Below are 19,518 nucleotides of genomic sequence, written 5' to 3' on the forward strand. Positions count from 1 at the left end.
AAATCAAACTTAAGTATGTAAATAGCACACACACACACACCCCCTTGTGACATGTGGAGTGTGCAAAAAGAAAGTACAGCAATGTGTGTTTGTATCACAGCGACAAGTGGAGCTCAGTCATCAATACGAGGACAACGTCACCAGTGTGCAAATCATCATGTCAACTCAAATGAATCAAGAAATATTTGCAGAACTTTGAATTGAAATATTTGGAATTGAAAGCTCTCCATAGCAACTTTTGCCTGCTTTGCAAAAATCTGCTTTTCGTGCCAAATTTGTTACTCATCTAACCTGAAACGGAATCGTCATCAACGAAAGAAAATCCCCTTTTGGAATGGAGGGATGGATTTGGTTTGATACTGATCCAATTAACCAGCCCGGCTCAAATGAAAGTACCTTTTTGGCTTCTATTCTCGTCAATGGCAGCGAACGAGTTCATTGATTCAAAACGGACAGCGTGGATGAGCGCAGTCGTTAATTCTAGCTTTGATGACATCCTCGTCCGCGTCATCCTGGAAATGCCGATCGTCGAGATCACAAGAGAGCGATTGACGAGTGCATAAATGACAACACGATGAGCATGTGGTGAAGGCACGTGTGAACACGGCAAACACGCTTCAAAAGCACAAAAAGTGTGTCAGTGTTGCTTTAAGGCTCACGCACACACACGCACACCTCTTCATGACAAACGCATTTGTGTGTGGGCATGCCGTTCTAAATAACCAAGGTCACTGGATTGACGGAGGCGGGTCAACTGAAAGAACGGGACTTGGCTTTTTGTTTCTTTGGAAATCAATCAAGTGTGAATGGCAAAGACGCCATCATGAGTACGTGATTGGCCCGACCGACTTTTGGCCGCGCCTCCACGTGACCCATCATCTATCCTGGCACCCTCTTCCTGGTCTCCAGACAGGAAGTACAACTGTGCCACTTCCTGTCTGAGCTGCATCCCCCCCCCCGACCACCAAAGTCCAGAAACAGTGATGCTCACTCCTCCTCCTCCTCCTCCTCCCCCCCAGCCATGACCTCGACCAGCAGCTCCGCTGTACAGGTGGCCTCACCCAGACTGTTGACGGCTTTCACCGTGTACTTGGCATCGTCGTCGCCCGACACCTGCAGCAGAAACCAAGTCAGGAAAAAGTTGCCATTCTTAAACCAAAACCATCCCAAAAAGTTTGGAAGATAGTTTAGTGTGCGGATTCTGTGATTACTTTTGCAACTGGAGTTGTTTGGTTTGTTCCGCACTTTGATTTAAGAGTGCAATGAGACATTGAACTGAATTGAAAAACCGGGACAATTTCGGGTGTGCGATCTTGAGCCTTGGGGTGAAATGTTTCCCACCAATCAAGACTATTGGGGAGCCCCCAGGATTTTTTCTTCTTGAGTCGCGAGATTTTGGGCCCACGCCAGCGATGGCTTTGCTTCTGTCTGCTTCTTGCCTTGCACCAAGGTGTTGTGTTTGTTCTTTGGTTGTGCTTTTTGCCATTGTATTATTGGCGAAACACCGCTAAAGATTTCTCCCAAGCCCGTGCAACTGCTCTGTCTAAAAATGTTTTTTGTGTCGTGTGGGTCGTTCAAAGTGTCGTGCACCTCCGAAATGACCAGGCTGCAGTTGCCGTCCTCGTCGTAGTCGATCTGGAAATGCCTGGTCTCCTTGATGGGCTGCTCGTCCTTGTACCACACCACCTCCGGGTCGGGGTAACCTGCCAACGGTCACGCAGTTAAGCCCTGAGCCGGCTGGCTCGGCGGTGGGCTCGGGTACCTTCGATCTTGCAGTCAAAGCGTGCGGCGCTGCCCTCCACCACCTCCACGTCCTGGATGACGGCGCTGAAGCTGGGCTTGCACTCAGCCTTCTGTTCCAGCTCCAAGCACTCCAGAAACCGGTTGTCGTCTGAAACGCACACCGGGCGACGACCACGTTTGTTTGTTTCGTTTACGGGATTTGGAAGGAACTTTGTGGCGATAACAACAAAGAGAACACACTTTCCACCCGAATGTGAGCTCGTTTACATCCACCATACCAGAACAGCCCATAATCAGGGCGTCCAGCATACCGGATAAGAAACCAATACAGGTGTACAATGCGAGCGACTACGTTTTCGTAAACTGCCCGACCACAGACACAAAAGATTTATGCCCCGTTTTTTGGTTTCAAAATCTTGAGGTAATCTGGTCCAGGGGCGTACCTTCAGTGGGCGAGCCTCTCTTAGCGTGGACCCCCGCCATCATGGCCATGGACGACAGTCTGCCAATGGCTTTGATGACGTGGCCCGTTTTCTGCCACTTCCGCCGCAGGATGTATTTTTTCATCCTCTCCTTGGACAGCTTCTTGGCTTTCATGGTGTTGGTGTCCTGCTTGAGCCAGGCGTGCTCCAGGCACTGAGGGCAGGTCAGACGTGCCCTGCAAACACAAAGGCGCCAATCGTGAGGCCGCTACCTTCCTTCCACCTGACGACAGTTCCACAACGGTGGAGACTTGAACCAATATCACTTCAAGATGATTGAAAATATATCAACAAGCATTTAAAGCCATTAACGAGAAGCGTCATCGACCAAGTATTGCGTAAAACGAACCTTCAGCGGGTGTGATGTGTTAAGATGGAACGTTCGCCCCCGAGCCATTCTACATGTAGCCGGTTTTGCCATTATTCTCAAATAACCGCGACGAACACGAGAAACAAGTCTGCTCTAGGAAAAGTGCATCGAAGTGGAACTGAAAGCTGACTTCATGTCCTTCTTGAGCAGCCTGGTGATGAAATTCTTGGCGTCGTCCGAGATCTCGTCGAAGGCCTCGTCCTCAAAGTCCCACGTGGCCGAAGTCACGTTGGCCAGTGTCTCGTTGTCGTCGTCGCCCATGAAGGGGGACAGACCGCTCAATCTGACAGCGAGAATAAAGGCACGTCAAACTCAAACCACGGAAATTGCTCGACAACGTAAAACCTAAGGAACCGCTTTTGTTTTGCACATGGAACTGAAGCCGAATAGCATGAAATTGGTTCTTCGCATGGAACAATATCCAACATCTCGACATGCAACCGACGAGCATTACTGACAGTCGGTACGAGGTGACTTGGATGCTCTCTAAGTGACCAAGATACGATCCTCACAGAATGTAGCAGATGACGCCAATGCTCCACATGTCGGTGGGGTAACTGATGGCCTCGTAGTTGATGACTTCGGGTGCTACGAACTCGGGCGTTCCAAATAAAACTTTGAGGGTTCCGGCATTTTCTGCAAGAGACAAAGAACAGAGTTGGTCGGGTTAGGAGGCGACTCCAAGGTCGGCTCAGTGCTAGTTTGAATTCGAGGAGCCGCTAAGGTCACCTAGCCGCCTGGCCAGGCCAAAGTCGATGAGTTTGATCTTGCTGCCGATCTTGTTGACACACATGATGTTCTCAGGTTTGAGATCCAGGTGCACGATGCCCTGCTTGTGGATGAAGCCCACCCCGTCCACGATCTGCAGCATGTACTTGATCACCTCGCGCTCCGACAACTCAAAGTCCTCATCAATGATGCGCTCAAACAGCTCGCCGCCGGAGATCCTGCCCAGCACAGTTGCAGGAAGTTAGTCACATACGTGTGAGTCATTTTGTCTTAGGAGAGTCAAATCAAGCAACAGGTCAATCTGAAGTCAAGTTCCAAGTCTTTCTATCTTGGTCAAGTCACAATTGATCTGAAATCGGCCAATAATGCCATTACTGGGCCTTACTGGACTTCTGTCTTGACAAAGGTCAGATACTGCACGTAAGCGAATTGACTTATCACATGACTTGATCCAACCTCACTTGCCTAAGAGAAAAGGGATTTTGATTTGTCAACAGAGACGAGATCAAGCCACACAACTGCCAGGTAAGTCTTTAAACCAAGTGAGGAAAGTCCCAAAAGTCATTTTGTCTTAGGAAAGTCAAGTCACAGGTGATTTCAAGTCAAGGACCAAGTAAGCCAAACATCTGCGCAAGTAACACATGGGCAGAGCTGGGCAGGCCGCCCCCGGAGGCGGAAAGGCCCGGTCCTCCGGATGCCCAGTTTTGGGGCAAGTTGTGGGGGCTGACAATTTTTATGGATAAGGCCAGAGGGTCGAGGCCATGAAAACGGGGGGGTTGACTGGCAAATACGCCCGCACGATATGCGGTTTTAACATCGCGATTGCGATGTGCGCATGCGCAATAGTCACATCGTAGGACGTGCGATGTTTCTATCTATCTTTTTTTTTTTTAGAACACGGACACTTTTGGTTTGTTTCATAAAAGTAGCACGCTACACTATGCTCTTCATTGTAGAAACTACACAGACCGTCTTGCTCACCCCTACAATAATTAGTCAACCCAAAAATCGCAATGTAATTTTTTTCCCAATATTGTGCAGCCCTGCTGGCAAACAGGGGTCAAGTGCCCAGCTCTGCACACGTGCAAGTCTCAAGTCTCAACCTTCAGGTCTCGAGCAAGTCTCAAAAGTCATTTTGACTTGGACAAGTCTAGTCAGGTCTTGTCATAGGCAAAGTCCCATGTCAAGTTTTATTTTTAAAGGTTTGTCCTGAAACTGGTCTTCTTAAGGAGATGAGAACTATGAGGCCAAATAATGCAATTTATCCAACATGTTTGCACATATAACCGCTCATCAAGTCTCATGTCAAGTCCTTACATGATAATTCTCCAAAACCAAGTGCAATCATGAGTAATTTCATTTTTGTTGAGTCAAGTCACAGTGACAGTGACAGTGAGTCCACATTGCTGTCAGAGCTTAATTCTATTCACGATCAAACGAACAACAATAGAGTCTGTCAAGTCCCGAGTCTTCAACACCCAAGTCAAGTCTCAAGTCCCAAGTCGCGTGCCAGACCAAGATGCAATAGCTCGAGTCCCCGTCAGCGATTTAAGGGCACCACAAGATGGCGCCCAAAGCCAACCGAGTCAGAAGCATCATTAGATGGCGGCCAAGGCACAATGCAGACCGGCGTCCTCGCTCTTGTGCTGCAGTTTTTCAAAATCAAATCATCTGGATGTCGGTGACAAAACGCTCAGTTAGCACAGCCGCCTCACAGTTCATTTGGAGGTTAAAGTCTGGGCTCCAAAAACCGCTAAATTATCCGCTAAGTGGTCGTGAAAATGGACGTTTCTTGTAATGGAGTGAGCGAGAATCAAGTCCGGTGAGTCAAGTCTAAGTCTAGTCACAAGTCATCTGAAGAACGTTTCGAGTCAACTCTGATGGGAGCCGATATGTGTGTGCCTGGATGAGCTACAAGTCCCCTACATCTCCAGCACCACCACAATGTCCGACTTTCCCTCGAAGGCGTCCACACATTGGACCAGCTTGGGATGGTGGAGACTGTTCATGATGCCGATCTCTTGCCGAACGTTGTCTTTGTCCTTGGCCGTGTATGCCTTGATGAACTTCCCCGCCCAAACCTTCTTGGTGGCCTTTTCCACCAGCTTGAACACTTGACCGAACTTGCCCCTGCAACACCAACACAGACATTGACGAAATGGGAAAGCGAACATCATCTGTGACAGTTGAACTCATGTCAGGCCCCGCGGGTGCCCGTGAAATATCGTTTTTCCCAGATTTTCAAGCCATTTTTTTGGTTTGTTGGTTTTTACCAGAAGTGGGCATTGTCAGTCTGTCATTAAGTTGCCGTCAGTATTTCAGGCCGACAATTTTGAGGAAGGCCGCAGGATACCTAGGTCGCGGCCCTATGACCATCAAAAGAGGGTTAAGTGCCCAGCTCTGGTTGTATGCGGCTCCACTTGGCTAAACTCGGCATTCTGCTGAATCTTGCGTTTGTGGAATATGAATGACGCAGCCGGTAGGATCCATCTCGGGCAGCCATTTTACCACTGGCGGTTGACCAAACGTGAACCTCCAGTTGCTCATGACACAGGTCAAGACCAATCACGGATCACCTGTTTCCTGAGGTTGGTCGTGCGACATCCGCTTTCTGAGCTGTGATTGGTGCTAACCTGAGCAACTGTGATGTCATTTGCGGTGGACAGTAAGTGACAAAATGGCCACCCCTGAAACCACTGCGTCAATTACATTCTGACAATGGCGTGTTTAGGCGAGTGGGGCAGCAATAAACACATCGTTGGAAAGAAAATTTGGGACTTTGTCAGCTACGTGCATTTTCTGACTTCCTCGGGAGAATATGAGAAAGAAGGATTTTTTATTCTTGGCCCCCGCATCGACCAATCTCCGCATGGATGTCATTTTGCCATATTTGATGAGCTTACGTTCCCAGCCTCTCCTCCACGTCGTACAGCTCCTTCACCTTCATGTCCGTTCGGACCGTCACCTGCCTGTAGTCCGGTTCCTTCTCCGAGTCTGCCACACGAGAAGACTGCGTCAGAGCACTCACGTGATGGTCAAAATAACAAATGACACATGTGCGAGACTTGAGGAAGTTCCAAGCCTTAACCAGCAACCACAAGTCAAGTCAGCAATTGGGTTAGCAAGTCCAGAGTCATATTTCTCAGTCACAACATATTGACACACTACTGCCATTAGCGCAACGAACACGGTCAACATCACAGTGTTCGCATTCACTGCCATGACGGCTATCGATGTCAAAGGTCCACAGTTTTCACCTGAGCTGGCAGCAAACCCGTCTCCACATTGTCCACAATCATTTTGGAGTGGTACTCAAAACAAACACCAAAGGTGATTGTTTTTCTGCTCATTTATTTTTGTCAATTCTTGGAGGCATAAAAAAAAAAGCACAGTGCTTAAAATGCAGATTTTAAAAACAAGTCATGTCCACGTAGTTCAAGTCAAGGCCAGTCAAGTTTTTTCAAGCAAGTTCCACGTCTTAAAATGCGTGACTAGAGTGGGGTCGCCCACATCTGAAAAGAAGTCAGTCAGCTGTCGTGATATCGTACGACACCGATGAAGACATTTTGTCAACGGGAAGTGTGCGTATCTGTACCATCCTCCTCCTCCTCTGCGTCCTCCTGGTTCTCTGTGGATGGAAGCAGAAAGAAGAAGGAGTTACCCGAACAGGCTCAGTCACACCGCTCCACACGCTTCGCCGGTGTGTCGTTACCGTTTTCATCCACCAGTCCCACAGTGACTTCCTCGGACTCGGCGCTCGGCTCGCTGATGCCGTAGACGTTCTCCGCTCGGATCCGGAACTTATATTGGGGCTCCGGAAGAAGATTCTAGTGGTGCATGGAAAAATAACGAGACCAGTGGATATGGTCATGTTTAGAAAAAGGACCGTAATCGGGGACTAAATCTGAAGCAGGGGCTAAGCCTTTCTGGAAGTTCTCGGAACTAAATGGTTCACATGGCCCATGTGGCACCTCAAAAATCAGCAACTGAACCGTGTTTAACCAATCAGCGGTCAAAAGCGCAGCCCACCCCTCCCAAGTACAATTGGTTGCTACATCCAAGCAGGACAACATCCGATCAAGAACGTGGCGCAATTCTAGAGACTCCAACAAACTTGATTGTTTTTCATCAGCGAAACTTGTCCTTCCCGCCTGAATGCAGCAGCCAGTCATATTACTGTGAGGCGTCTCCTGACAAGAACTCATTGAAACGAGCCATTGTAACATGTCAAGGACATGGAAAGAGAAATACCCGTCATCTCCATGGTAAGGGACATGGACATGGTCTGAGAATGGGGCATCATGGACAAAGACACGAGAAACACAGACCGAGATTGTGACGGACTCGGTCAGCGACGTGGAGGTAGACATAAGAGACGTGTAGACAGACGCACTTGGACGTTGTAGGATGTGCTGTTGCAGGACACGAGCGGCGTCCACTTCTGGTCCACGGAGTTGTACATCTCCAGGTGGTAGGTCTGGACGGCACTGCCGCCATCGTAGGTGGGACCGTACCAGGACAGTGTCAGACTGGAACGTCTCACATCAGACAGGGCCGGAACTTTTGCGGGCGGGTCCGGCTTGTCTGGAGGATGGAGGAGACTTTTGACACCAAGTACACGACATGTTGCAGTCCTGCTTTGCCTCTCAATGAATCATCTTACGCTCAAGTTCAGCATCATTCTGCTTGGACAAAAGCGTGTGCAGGAGAAGGAGTGCTCGCATGCCCAGGCAGAGGTCACCCGAAGGCTGAGCTGACAGGAAACGGGAGCAGTCGCTCATCTGCTGCCATAAAAGGCATCTGCACTCGCCTCATCTTTCCCAAAACAAAGATCGGTCAACCCGTAACGACCCAACCACCTTTGCTTAGTATGGCGTGACGACAGTAAGCCGAGATGTGCCGCCGGAAAATGCGAGGAGCGCACAGAAGCTCAACGTGCTAACATGGACATGGTCCAGGACATAGACATGGTCTAGGATAAAGATTTTCAGATAGACATGGTCAGAAACATGATGAAGACCTGGACACGGTCGTGAACATCACCTGAGGCCTGGTGCACACACAAAAAGACCGTTCAAATCTCAAGACTGTTGATCTGTGACAGACCTCAGACCTACTTGCCATTTGGGGAAGCCAATTTTCTACAAAGAACGACATCGGGTAGGCGTCATTCCGTTTGCGTCACAGTTGACCAAGTCAAACGAATCAAGACGAGACACACGCAACGATTTTTGGTTGTTAATATTGAAGATAGTCGGTCCAACCCGATTGTATTTCTGGACAAATCCACTTTTAACATCAAATCATCATCGAGGACAACCGTAGAAGACAAAATGTGTCATCAGAACCAAACCTAATTAATGCAAGTAAGGCACACATGCCAACACGACAATCCAAACACATTAATCCTCAGGCTAACTTTCATGCTAACGTCAACACGCTAACCAAACCGAATTAACACGGTGATATCAACATGTGAGTACTAACATGACAATGCTAAAATGCTAATGCTAATGTCGCAAACGTTAACCTGGGATGGCCAACATGGCAATGCTAAGACGTTAACAGGCGAATTCCTCACCCACAATGGTGAGGTTGAGCGCGGCCTGCCGGAGGCCATATTGGTTCCTCAGCTCGATGGTGTAGCATCCGCAGTGCTCCTGCTGTCCGCTGGCGATGGTCAGCAGGCTGCTGCTGTCGGTACTGCCGATGGACGTCCCCGCCGCGCCTTCCTGGATCTGGAGAACGCGGCGTCACGTCGCGTCGCGTTGCATTGCCTCGCATGCAACTCACCGGTTTCCTGAACTTGAGCCAAGTGCAGCGGATAGGCGGCGCTCCAGTAAACTTGCAGAGGATCTCAACCTTCTCCCCCGCCAGGATCTTCATGTCCTCTGGGAACTGAACGATGTGAGGGGGCAGCGCTGCGCACACACACACCAGTCAGCACGCATCCCGTGTGTGTGTGTAAATTAGTGGTAGGCCGATTATCGGGGCCGATATTTGTCATTTTGCCGATGATGGCATCAGCCTTTCTTTTAAACTTTCAAGACCGATAAATTAAAAGCTGTTTTATTTTGGCTCGCAGTAGCAGACTTCTCTCTCTCTCTTTGCTGTGCTGGTGGCCCCGCCTGCAGATTGGTTACTTGTGCAGCCAATCAACAGCCAGCTGCCCATTTGCTTTTTCACCTGAGTCACATGCACACTACGCGAGCAGAGGAAGGCCTAGCGACCAACTTTGCCGAAATTTTCATAAATGTTAGTCGACTACCACAAGGTTGTCTATTTTCTAAGATCTAAAAAAAAAAAAGAGCCTTAAAATGTTGTTACTCAATAGTAGTTGTATAAATGCGTGCTTAAAGGCATAGAAACTGAGTCCAGTTTTGGACTTTTTACTTTTCAAAATTTTGACACCATTTTACCCTTTTTTTCTAGAAATGAATATCAGCTTCAAATATCGGTCGTCGGCCTCCGTGACTTCAAATAATCGATATCGGAATCGGCCCCGAAAAAAGCGTATCGGTCTATCGCTTGCATAAATTTGTGTTTGCGCGTCACCTTGCTTGGGCGGCGTCTTGACGGTGGGCTTCTTTATTCGAGCTTCACCTGACAACACAAACATGATGAGAACGCTCCAAAAAGTCCATGCCCATATTTGGGCGTCCCGAGGTGCGTGGCTTCCTGCTTGCCTTTGATGCCAGATTTTCACCTTTTTTTTTTTGTGTTGTTTTTACTAGCGAGTAGAGCGAGAGCATGGAAAGACACACGTGTGTTTGTGAGCGAGGAAGATATATTGTACATATTTGTGTGTGCGCAAGGAAAGCAGCGTTCCCAGGCTGCATGTCCTTATTGGGACAAAAAAAGAAAAATAGAAGCGAGGCGCCGGCTTCTTCTTCTTTTTCTTCTATTCATCTTTGGAGTGCTTTTCGTCCCTCCTCTTCCTTCCTCCCCCGATTACCAATTCCAATTCTTATTTTATTCTTCTCACACTCATGGTGACTTTGTCAACTTACTCTCCGAGGTGGCTGCTGCCGTCTTCTTGTTGGAATTCTTGTCAGATGCAGACTTTTCCGGAGGATCTGCCGACACGAAACACTTCAACGTACGATACATCATCAGATTTGATTTGCAAATCATAACGTCCACTCACAAGACCCTCGGCCAACTTTTTGTCTTGACTAGAGAGCAAATATTTGAGATACGAGTGCGAGAGATTTTTCTTGGGAACGTTTCAAAAATAAAAATCGAGAAACCACATAATTTCCGAATCGGCTTCCTTCATGCGGAGCTGGGCAATTGACCCTTTTATGCCAATCAGTCCCCCGCCCTCCAGCGACGATTTACGTACCTTTCTGGCCTCGACCCTCCGGCCTTATTCATAAAAAGTGTTGGGCTCCGAGCCGTTTCACAAGTAGGTTCATCACAGGCACGAGGGCCAATTTGTGGGCTGGACGAAAATTAACCTCCGACCTTTGTTAATCAGACCCATTTTTAAAATTTGCCCCCCTCCCTCGCCCCAAGAATGGGCATCTGGCCGGGCCAGAATGCCGGACCGTTCTGCCCCCAGAACCAGGACATACTGCCCAACTCTGCTTCATGCTAACACACAACGAGATGAACAAAAATGAGCGTCATCGTCACATTGACTGTAAACAATGCAACAGATTTTTGGAGACACGAGCGTCCTCTCGTAAGTCAAGACACAGCCGCATGATTGTGAAGTAAATGTTTCTTACCGTCCACCAGAACCAAACAAGAACATTCGGCCTGACCCGCCGAATTCTCCACTTTGCATTTGTACTCGCCTTCGTCCTCGGGCAGCGCCTTGTCGATGCTCAGCGAGCACACGCCGCCTAACGAACGGAACAAAACAAAATCATCCAAAATGACAAAATGGCAACGATCTGAACAAAAAAATCAAATTTCGTTTTGGAACATTTTCACCTGCAATTGTGCAAACTGGTCAAGAAATGTGGTGACGAAAAGTGAAAAAAGAAAATCTTAAATGTTTGCCTTTTGTGTGAACGGTTTTCAGAATTTGGCTGTTTGAAGTTTGGCTGCGTTGAGTTCAAAGTGGTAATGCTCAACATAATCTCAATATTTGTATCATCATCATTAGAGCTCACCCGACCCGATCCGATATTTTTTTCGGACATCGGTCCGATATCAGCCCCAAAAACATATCAGATTCTATCATATATCTCCGATATTAGGACTCACAGACAAGCAGTCCGTTCCAGAAACCTGGTTTTGTATCCAGCCGTGTCTGAATTGAGCGTGCAGAAAACAACCGCTGCTGTCGGCCGTGTGGTAGTCCTTCACAGGGCTCGAAGCTGCGCCGGATTTAGGAGGCACTTAAATTTCCTCCGAGGTGGAGGCTTCAGGTGGTCGGCCGGGTCCGCCCGAGCGCTCGAATGCAGGAAAGTGAGGACAAACGAGACGTACCCTCAATCGTGTGGACTGAATCAATATTGGAGATGCAAGTCCAAATTGATGAGAACTTTGAACATCTTGGAGGAAATCGCAAAATGAAAAATGGACAGACTCGGGACCGAAAAATCAGTATCGTAGCGGAAAAGTCCCAAAAAAATAAATAAAAAGTTCAAGTCCAAGTCAAGTTGAATGGCAAGGCGTGTCCCAAGTTTTTGAAATCACACATCGCAAGTCACGTGACATCACGTCACACCTTTCCAGATGGAAAATGTCAAATCAACACAAGGACAAATGATTTGTTTGGAACTTCGATCTGTCTGGCCGTTTTCCTTCTCAACTGTTCTAGTCTCGCCAGCACTTCCGTCACTCACAGAGTTCAACCAGGGCCTTGCAACGTGGGGGCGGGGGGGCCTCGTTTGGGCAGCGGCCCCCCGGGGCAGCCGCATTTTGTTTAGAGGTCGAACTTTCCCAGCCAAAAACTTCGAAAACATGCTCGGCTCATTTTGTTGTCTCCATTCAGGTGACTATCGTGGCCTCATAGCATACCTACGGCTAGCATGCTAGTTGTGGAAAATAGTGCACAAAAATCAACCCTTCACTCATGTTGCAATCTTTCCATGTTCACAGGCGATCCTCTTTCAGAGTCGCGCTCGAGCACCAGACACAAAACTCAAATCTCGCGATTTGCATTTGTGTCTTTTTTTTTGTTGTTTTTTTTGTACTTGTGTCATCCTGCAATAAGTTAGCATTTTAGCGACGGTCACTGAAAAGTAAACCATTGACTGACTTTCCATTCCACATTGCATGCAAGTCCCCACAACATACCGACACACATGCTAATAGCACAATGCTAATTTGCTCACTAATTGAATCTTCTGGGTGTGTGAAGGTGAGAAGTACCGCAGTGTGTGCGCACATGCGTGTGTGGGTGTTGACCTTGGTTTTTGAGGACGATGAACTTTGAGGCTTTGACAAGTTTCCCGTCGAGCGTCCAGCTGGCATTGACGTCGCAGGCGTCGTCCAGTCGGCACCGCAGGTGCAGGCGGTGCCCGTCCACAACCGCCACGTCGCTCAGCTTCTCCGCGAAGTGCGGCATCTTGTCGCCGCCTTGCCCGCTGTCTTTCACGCATTTGTTGACACCCTCGCTACACTGTTCATTCTTGTCCCCGCCGCCCGTCTTTTTATCATCGCCTGCAGTGACGGCGTTCTTCTTGGTAGGCACCTCGACCAGGCCGGCGGCCTTGTTGCCGCCGCCGCCCTTCTTCCCCAATACGGCGCGGAAGTCCATCTGCGCCGCGGCGCCGCTGGCCGCCTTTCGCTCGTCCTCTGTCTTGGCCTTGACTCCCTTCAAGTTGGCCTTAAAATCCATGGCAGTGAGACGGCGCCCTCGCCCCCCTCCACGCTCGCTCGGGTCCCGGCTGGTTGTCTCCAGGCGTTCCAGTGGCAGATGGGCGCAGAGTTGCTACCTGCACCCGTCTGGCGGACGTCCTGACCTCCTCCTCCTCCTCCTCCTCCTTCTGCTCCTCCCTGCTTGCTGCTGCTCTTTCTTGGTTCTTCTTCTAGTTGGTCTTGTTCTTGTTCAGGTGTTTCTTCTGCCTCTTGCTTGGCCTCTCACCAATGTGGATTGACCCTCCTTGTACTTCTTGTCGTTTTGTTCTGCTGGCTTCTTTTCCGGCACTCCTTCTTTTCCTCCCTGCTTGGCTTAATCCCACCGTGGACTCCTTTTGCTTCGGCTGCGAACTTGTCCTTCTTCCGGTTGCTCTTCTTCGAGTTCTCAGTCTAGTTGTCGTTCAGGTGATCCTTACTTGGCCTGCTGCCAGCTCGCATTGATCTCGTCTCCTCCTGGTTCTCCTGCTGCAGTACCTCCGTCTACTGGTAGTTTTTCTTCATCTTCTTGTTTTTCAGACACTCTTTCATTCTTCCTTTTGCTCCGCCAGTCTTTGTCCTTCTCCGAAGTGTCCTTTTAATTCTGGTTATTGTTCAGGTGCTTGTGCTCACTGTCAGGACTCCTGCCACTGTGGACTGACTCTGCCGCCTCCTCCTCCTCCTCTTCCTCAGCGGATGGAGCGAAGGAGAGAATAAACAGCTGGGTTAAAGCCCTGGCCTGGAAGAGTAGCGCTGGCCCCCGCCCCCTGCCGATGGGAGCCGTGGGGATATGGAGGAAGGAGGGTGGGGTGGGGGGGACTTGTGTGGTGGTCTTACATCACATCAAGCGAGCGCCGTGGCCAAATAAGGTCATGGAGCCTGAAGACCAACGGAGCCGACTCGCCATCACGGGTTCCCATGGAACGTCGCGCTGGGGCAGGAATTGGTCCTTGTCGTGGTCTTTTCATGATGCCTGTCAATCATAAGTGACATTGATGGATTGGCGCCCCCAACAGGAAATGAGCTCACGGCACACCTGGGAAGGAGGCCCTGGGGAAGCCTCGGGCCGGGCAAACAGGAAGAGATGAGTTGATGGGAGGATTAGAGGAGCTTTGGGGAATTTCAGCATGCGGGGCGGCCGGGATGATGATGGGGGAGGTGCGGGAGGGCAAAAGCAGCCAGTACATGGATTTGTGGAGGATATACTGGACGGACATGTAGCAGGAGGAGGAGCGCCGTGTCGCTGGAAAACAACAACAAGACCTTTTGAAGGCATCCATAAAACAAAATCGGACGACACCGAGACGCTTTCCACTTGTATCGCTATGACGACTACACCGACTTTGACCATCACCGAGCACGTCACCTTGACTACCACTGCCACCACTCGTATGATTTCAGCCTCATGTATAAACTTGCAAATGAGGAAATTGTGTGGCAGCTTTTCTGATTCAACCAAACAGCTGATTGGCTAAGGGGAGGTCTTCACATCCAATCAGCTACTGGAGGCAGCAGCAAATCACAGAAATGTGCAACACACACACACAACCAAACAGAACATCCCATTAAACATACGCACACACACACACACACACATGCGCTGGTGTCTGTGTCAGAGGAAACCCAAATTCCTTGTATGGTCAAGACCAGCCAGGAAACACACACACACACTCAAGCACACGCCGACACGCACACACATGTGCAGGAAATGAACCATAAAAACATGTCCTGTAAGATGGCGAGTCATCAAATGTTACAAAATAGGAATAAATGTCAACAAATAATTGTGTGCGCGCGTGTGCGTGGCGGCCAATAAGGAGAGTGGCAATTTCCTGTGTCTCGACAATTTTCCAAATAAAATTGTGCTTGTGTGTTTTTGTGCTGATCTGCAATTGGCCCGAGCAGGATGTCGGTGCTTCCGTCACAGCATCAAAGCGGTAGTGCAAGATAATTCATTTATTGCCAATTTGATGTTCCAAAATGTCTCACTTTGCCTTCGAAAGTTTTGACCGTATCTTCAAACGTGTTCAAACGGCTCCAACGCGTCTTTCAACGTCCCCACAAGGGTGGACATACACGACACACAAGTTTTCAGTCCATGCCCTTCTTGGGTGGACTTCAGCTTTTTACTGTCTGCGTGTGCGTGTGTGTGTGTGTACGTGTGTGTGTGCGTGAGCAGCATGTTTTGTCTTTATAAGGCCTCCAGCTCTCACATTACTTTCATGCTCCTTGGGCTGGAGTGTGTGCATGCGTGTGCATGTGTGGATTCGTGCGTGCGTGCATGTGTGCGCCTGGCGCCGTCCTCTGGACGCTTTGATTACTACATGTTTCATAGGCAAAAGATTGCAGCTTAGGGGCTGGACGAGTCGTTGCGATTGGTGGAAGCAGATCAGAACCATCAAAAAATGCTCAAGCACAAGGTCCAGCCAAATGAAGCTCATTCTAGATGAAGGTTTTGGAGTGTCGTGACTTTAATGGACGTGACTCTCACCGAGGTTGAAGGTCAACGCATGGAAATTGGTTCCTCAAAAGCTGTTGATGTCACGTGACATCACGGCATCATTTAGTCGCAAAACCTGCTGCCATCGACATGATTCAAATTTTTCCTTTACATCAGAGGAAAATCTTTTTTGGCAAAGTTTAGGCATTTTTCCGAATTCTACCATTCCCATTCAGATTTCTTTTAGCAATCCTTGAAACTTTGTATAAAAATAGGTGGCTACCCAACTTTTGCATGGCGAGCGTCACGCAGTTCAGCCGCCGTGTGCCAACTAGCATCTTTGACTTTATTTAATAATAAAAATCGTTAAATTCAAACAACATCTCTACACGTCTCACAAATTCAGTACTTTTGCATCTTCTTGTTGGCGGCGTTCACGTTTGGCGCAGTGCATTGTGGGACACGTAACGTCACGTCCGGAATTTCATCGGTGCACCGCGGAAATAATTCCGTCCATCCATGACTTTTTAGTTCATTGGAAGTTGTTACAACAAAAGAAATTCAAGTTTAAAATAAAGATTAGAAAGATACAATAAATAATGAGCTGCAACGTCATGTTCTGGTGCGGCGGTCACGTGATATGCGTCGAGGCGCAAGATGTGAGCTGTCGTCGGAATCGCCAAAACGGAATGAGATCAAATCCGCTAACTTGTTTCGAGTCAAAGTTTTTACTTTAATTTAATCAATCCCAGTCGATATATTCAGCATAAAGAAGACATTTATGGTGATAGTCATAATTCCGACCCGTAGATCGGTTCATTTTTCTCGGACGGCAGTGTGACGTCATTGTTAGAACGTCCAGACACGCTGAGCTACTTTTACTTCCGTAAACAGCACGTCGACTGAGACGTCATCTCTCCTGCGCACGCGGGACACTTTGGTGACGTTTATATGTTCACTCACCAAAGAAAAACAAAAAGTTAACTCATCTGACAGACCGAGGTTGCATTTATGATGCCATGTGACCGCTTCGCAAAAAAAAATAAAAAATTGGCCAGAAATCGGAATTAAGCATTAAGACATGTCGTATGCATTTAGCAGGCGAATGTTAACAAGTTGTTCATCACAACACGTTGATCCCCAGCAAACATCCTTCAGAATTTCCTAAATTTATATGAATCAATTCGCTACTCGGATCGCCCAGTTAAAGGGGCATCTCGTGCACATTTTCTGGTCGGAAAAGTCCGACTTCCCATTTTAGTGAATGCAGCAATACCTCATGTCGCGGGAGCGCGCACGCAAATCGTTTTCATTAAAAACACGAAGAACACTTCTGTATTTCGATTGACAATTCTAGAATTAAGCATAAGCAAAACAAGTGCTTATCGTGGAGAAGAAAAAGAAAAAAAACGCTCGCGGTTCGCAGTCGACTTGTGGTGCGTTCAATGACCATTCACCCAGTAGGAAATTCCCACATTACATGCACGCAATCATTGATTAGCCTGATCATTAACCTTTGGCACAGACGCTCGTCAACCCAAGTGTTTCTTTCATTCTAAATCTAAAAACTTGTTCATATGGAACCTACAACTACTTTTCCGCACAATATTTGACACATTTTGAAATGCAGGTTAGTGCTTTTGATAATGTTTAGCTCTTTAGAGTCAGCCTTGAAGCCTCTGACAACACGCGACTAAAATTCCTGTGCACTTCACTACTCATGCCCACTTCAACGCCTACAAATATCAAAACAGTCGCCACTGTATTTCAGATTTTACGGGCATGGGGTCTTTTTGGGAAGAGTCTGAATTGCTTCATATGCCTGGGAAAAAAAGACAACTTAATGTCGCTGAACTCATTCACCACCAGGTAAGATGAATGTATTTTTTTGGCTTCTAGAACCGTCATTGGCAGCGAATGAGTTCATGTCTGGAAATTGAAACGTCATTTAGATGAATTTAGATTCATCAACATCCGCACACAAGTGCAAACTAGAAAATTGGCTGGCACACATGTGTTGTGAATCCTATTTTGGACAAACGCTCGACTATTTTTTTTTCCATTTCTTCGTAAATGAGGGCCGACTAGCAACAAAGCTGCGGCAGAATACAAGCCGGATCACGACTGATGCAGAACTAGTAACATATATGAAAAATAGTCTTCAATCCTGCTTTTTATGCTTACAGAATGCGACGGCTGTACCAGTTCATCTTTGGCATTATTATTCATGAACATTGTCAGGTGAATGTTTGGAAAAATGGGGATTGGTTTACTGGAAACAACAAGCTCTCGCTTGTTCTCAATACATCGTATTGCGCTTAAAAACCTTGAAAAACCGGACTGCTGTAAATACTATGAAAGTTTTTAAATTGCATACCTTCACCCACATTTGCGTTTTCTGCAAAAGAAAATGACCCGGCAGGAAAGAATCACTCGCACACATCAGCTGTTCTGCTGTGCTGGCAATCACACTTTATTCAAACAATAATGGAGAAAAACTTCAGGAGGCTGCGGAAAAAACTAACACCAAAGTCGAGAGAACGAGGGTCTCCCCGCCAACGAGTGTCCCCGGTCGCGGGGCGTCCTCGGGGCCGCCGCGCAAGATGGCGTTTGGACGGACGGCCAGGCGCTGGTCTACACACTAACACGCACACACACCGCAGGCCTCCGGGAGGAAGCGTCGCCTTTGGCAACCGAAGCGGCTTGAGGCCCCCGCCAGGCTGGCGGGCCGGTTGCCAAAGGGTGGACGTGAAAAAAAAAAAATCAACCAACCCAAAACGTGCTCAGGGAGTGCAGGCCGCTCGCACTGTGAGCGTGTCATCAAAAAACGGCGGTACGACATCATCTTTGGCGGCGTGAGGGCCGTTCGCGCTGCTTACGTGAGGGTTGACGCAAACAGCGCTCGGGTCCTCGCGCTCGTGGCCTGTTTTTTTTTTTGTTTCTTATTTTTCAGTCTAGTGTTGAGTAAACTTCAACAGGGAGACGCTCTACCTGCTGAGGCAATCTTAGACGTCAACGGAACGTTGAGGCACGTGGTTTGGAGTTTCTGCGTTTAGCAGGGTATTCGTTCCGGGTGGAACTTTCTCCTGTTAAAGCCTTTTTTGGTTTCCATGTTTCACTTCATATTAATTGCCATAAATAACGATGCATACATTCCTCATAACCGTCACATCCGGCTATATACATTATGTACATGTCACTGCAAAAGTGTCATCACATTGGAAAACGGGAGTTTGTCACGTTTGGTACAAAAAGAGTTCCTATTTACAAGACGAGTCGAATCAGAAAGAAGAAGGGAAGAGGGGACGCTTCGAATGTCTTTTTTATGCGGATCGAACGCTGATGCGAACGGTGGCCGTGTCGCATCCCAGCTCATTGGACAGTTTGAGGGTGTACGTTCCGGCGTCTTCCTCCTGCACGCCGGCGATGATGAGCGTGGTCAGGTCCTCGCTGGTCTCAATGTGGAAGCGTCCGCCCGCTGACAACGGGATCTTCCGGCCGCCGCGGGACCACTCCACCTGCGTGGCGTCACCAGAGAAGGCGCAGGCGACCGTCAGGACTTTGCCGGCCTCTATGCTGATGTCCTCGGGCACCGCCTCGATTCTAGGAGCGGAACCTGCAGCCGCCGGAAGCACACAAGCGCATTTTACTGAAGAGGTCTCAAGCATTTAGACCAGGGATGTCCAAACGATGTCACAGGGGCCACTATTCAGCGGCCCATGCCGTTGACCGGTACAAAAAATAAATAAATAAATTGGTTTATATACTGAATGGCTTTTCTGAAGACGCAAATTTACAAATAAACTCTTGATGACAAAATGTCTATTCAAAGCAGTGTGGTGAAAAAAGAAAATGACATTTTGGAAGCAAAAGTAGCTTCTTCCATGTTCTGGGCTAAGTCAAGGTTTGATTTATGAAGAAACGGCACCAAAGATCCTTGAGTAAAGTTTTGAAAAAGC

At 48.2% G+C, this 19,518-nt stretch overlaps 2 protein-coding genes across 2 annotated transcripts in view; both read right to left on the minus strand.

Annotated features, from left to right (window-relative positions):
• Positions 1-31: 31 nt before the first annotated feature.
• LOC148323975 (myosin light chain kinase, smooth muscle-like) lies at positions 32-14,222 on the minus strand. Its single transcript, XM_088314450.1, has 18 exons — positions 12,691-14,222; positions 11,058-11,174; positions 10,335-10,400; positions 9,880-9,927; positions 9,118-9,245; positions 8,906-9,062; positions 7,718-7,908; positions 7,037-7,151; positions 6,920-6,952; positions 6,228-6,318; positions 5,251-5,454; positions 3,325-3,542; positions 3,108-3,231; positions 2,726-2,878; positions 2,187-2,401; positions 1,763-1,891; positions 1,591-1,703; positions 32-1,113 (listed from the first exon to the last, which is right to left on the minus strand). Exons 1-18 carry the CDS (start codon positions 13,121-13,123, stop codon positions 988-990), a joined length of 2,661 nt encoding a protein of 886 aa, XP_088170576.1. The 5' UTR covers positions 13,124-14,222; the 3' UTR covers positions 32-987.
• Positions 14,223-18,202: 3,980 nt separating this feature from the next.
• Positions 18,203-19,518, minus strand: part of LOC148323976 (titin-like) — a 28,062-nt gene continuing 26,746 nt past the window's right edge. The window contains exon 39 of the mRNA XM_088314503.1: positions 18,203-19,175. Coding sequence (XP_088170629.1) covers positions 18,883-19,175 — 293 coding nt within the window. The 3' untranslated portion in view covers positions 18,203-18,882. The remainder of the gene's footprint in view (positions 19,176-19,518) is intronic.

This window comes from Idiotropiscis lumnitzeri, chromosome 14 (genome assembly GCF_059441095.1).
Source record: "Idiotropiscis lumnitzeri isolate Australia: NSW breed Sydney's pygmy pipehorse chromosome 14, RoL_Ilum_1.0, whole genome shotgun sequence".
Classification (NCBI taxonomy): Eukaryota; Metazoa; Chordata; class Actinopteri; order Syngnathiformes; family Syngnathidae; genus Idiotropiscis; species Idiotropiscis lumnitzeri.

Coding starts and splice junctions, on each gene's coding strand:
- LOC148323975 (XM_088314450.1), bottom strand. CDS start 13,123: ATGGATTTTAAGGCCAACTTGAAGGGAGTCAAGGCCAAGACAGAGGAC. Junction 2,402..2,725: donor CTGCTCAAGAAGGACATGAA/GTCAGCTTTCAG, acceptor TTGTGTTTGCAG/GGCACGTCTGACCTGCCCTC. Junction 1,892..2,186: donor GAGAGGCTCGCCCACTGAAG/GTACGCCCCTGG, acceptor TGTGCGTTTCAG/ACGACAACCGGTTTCTGGAG.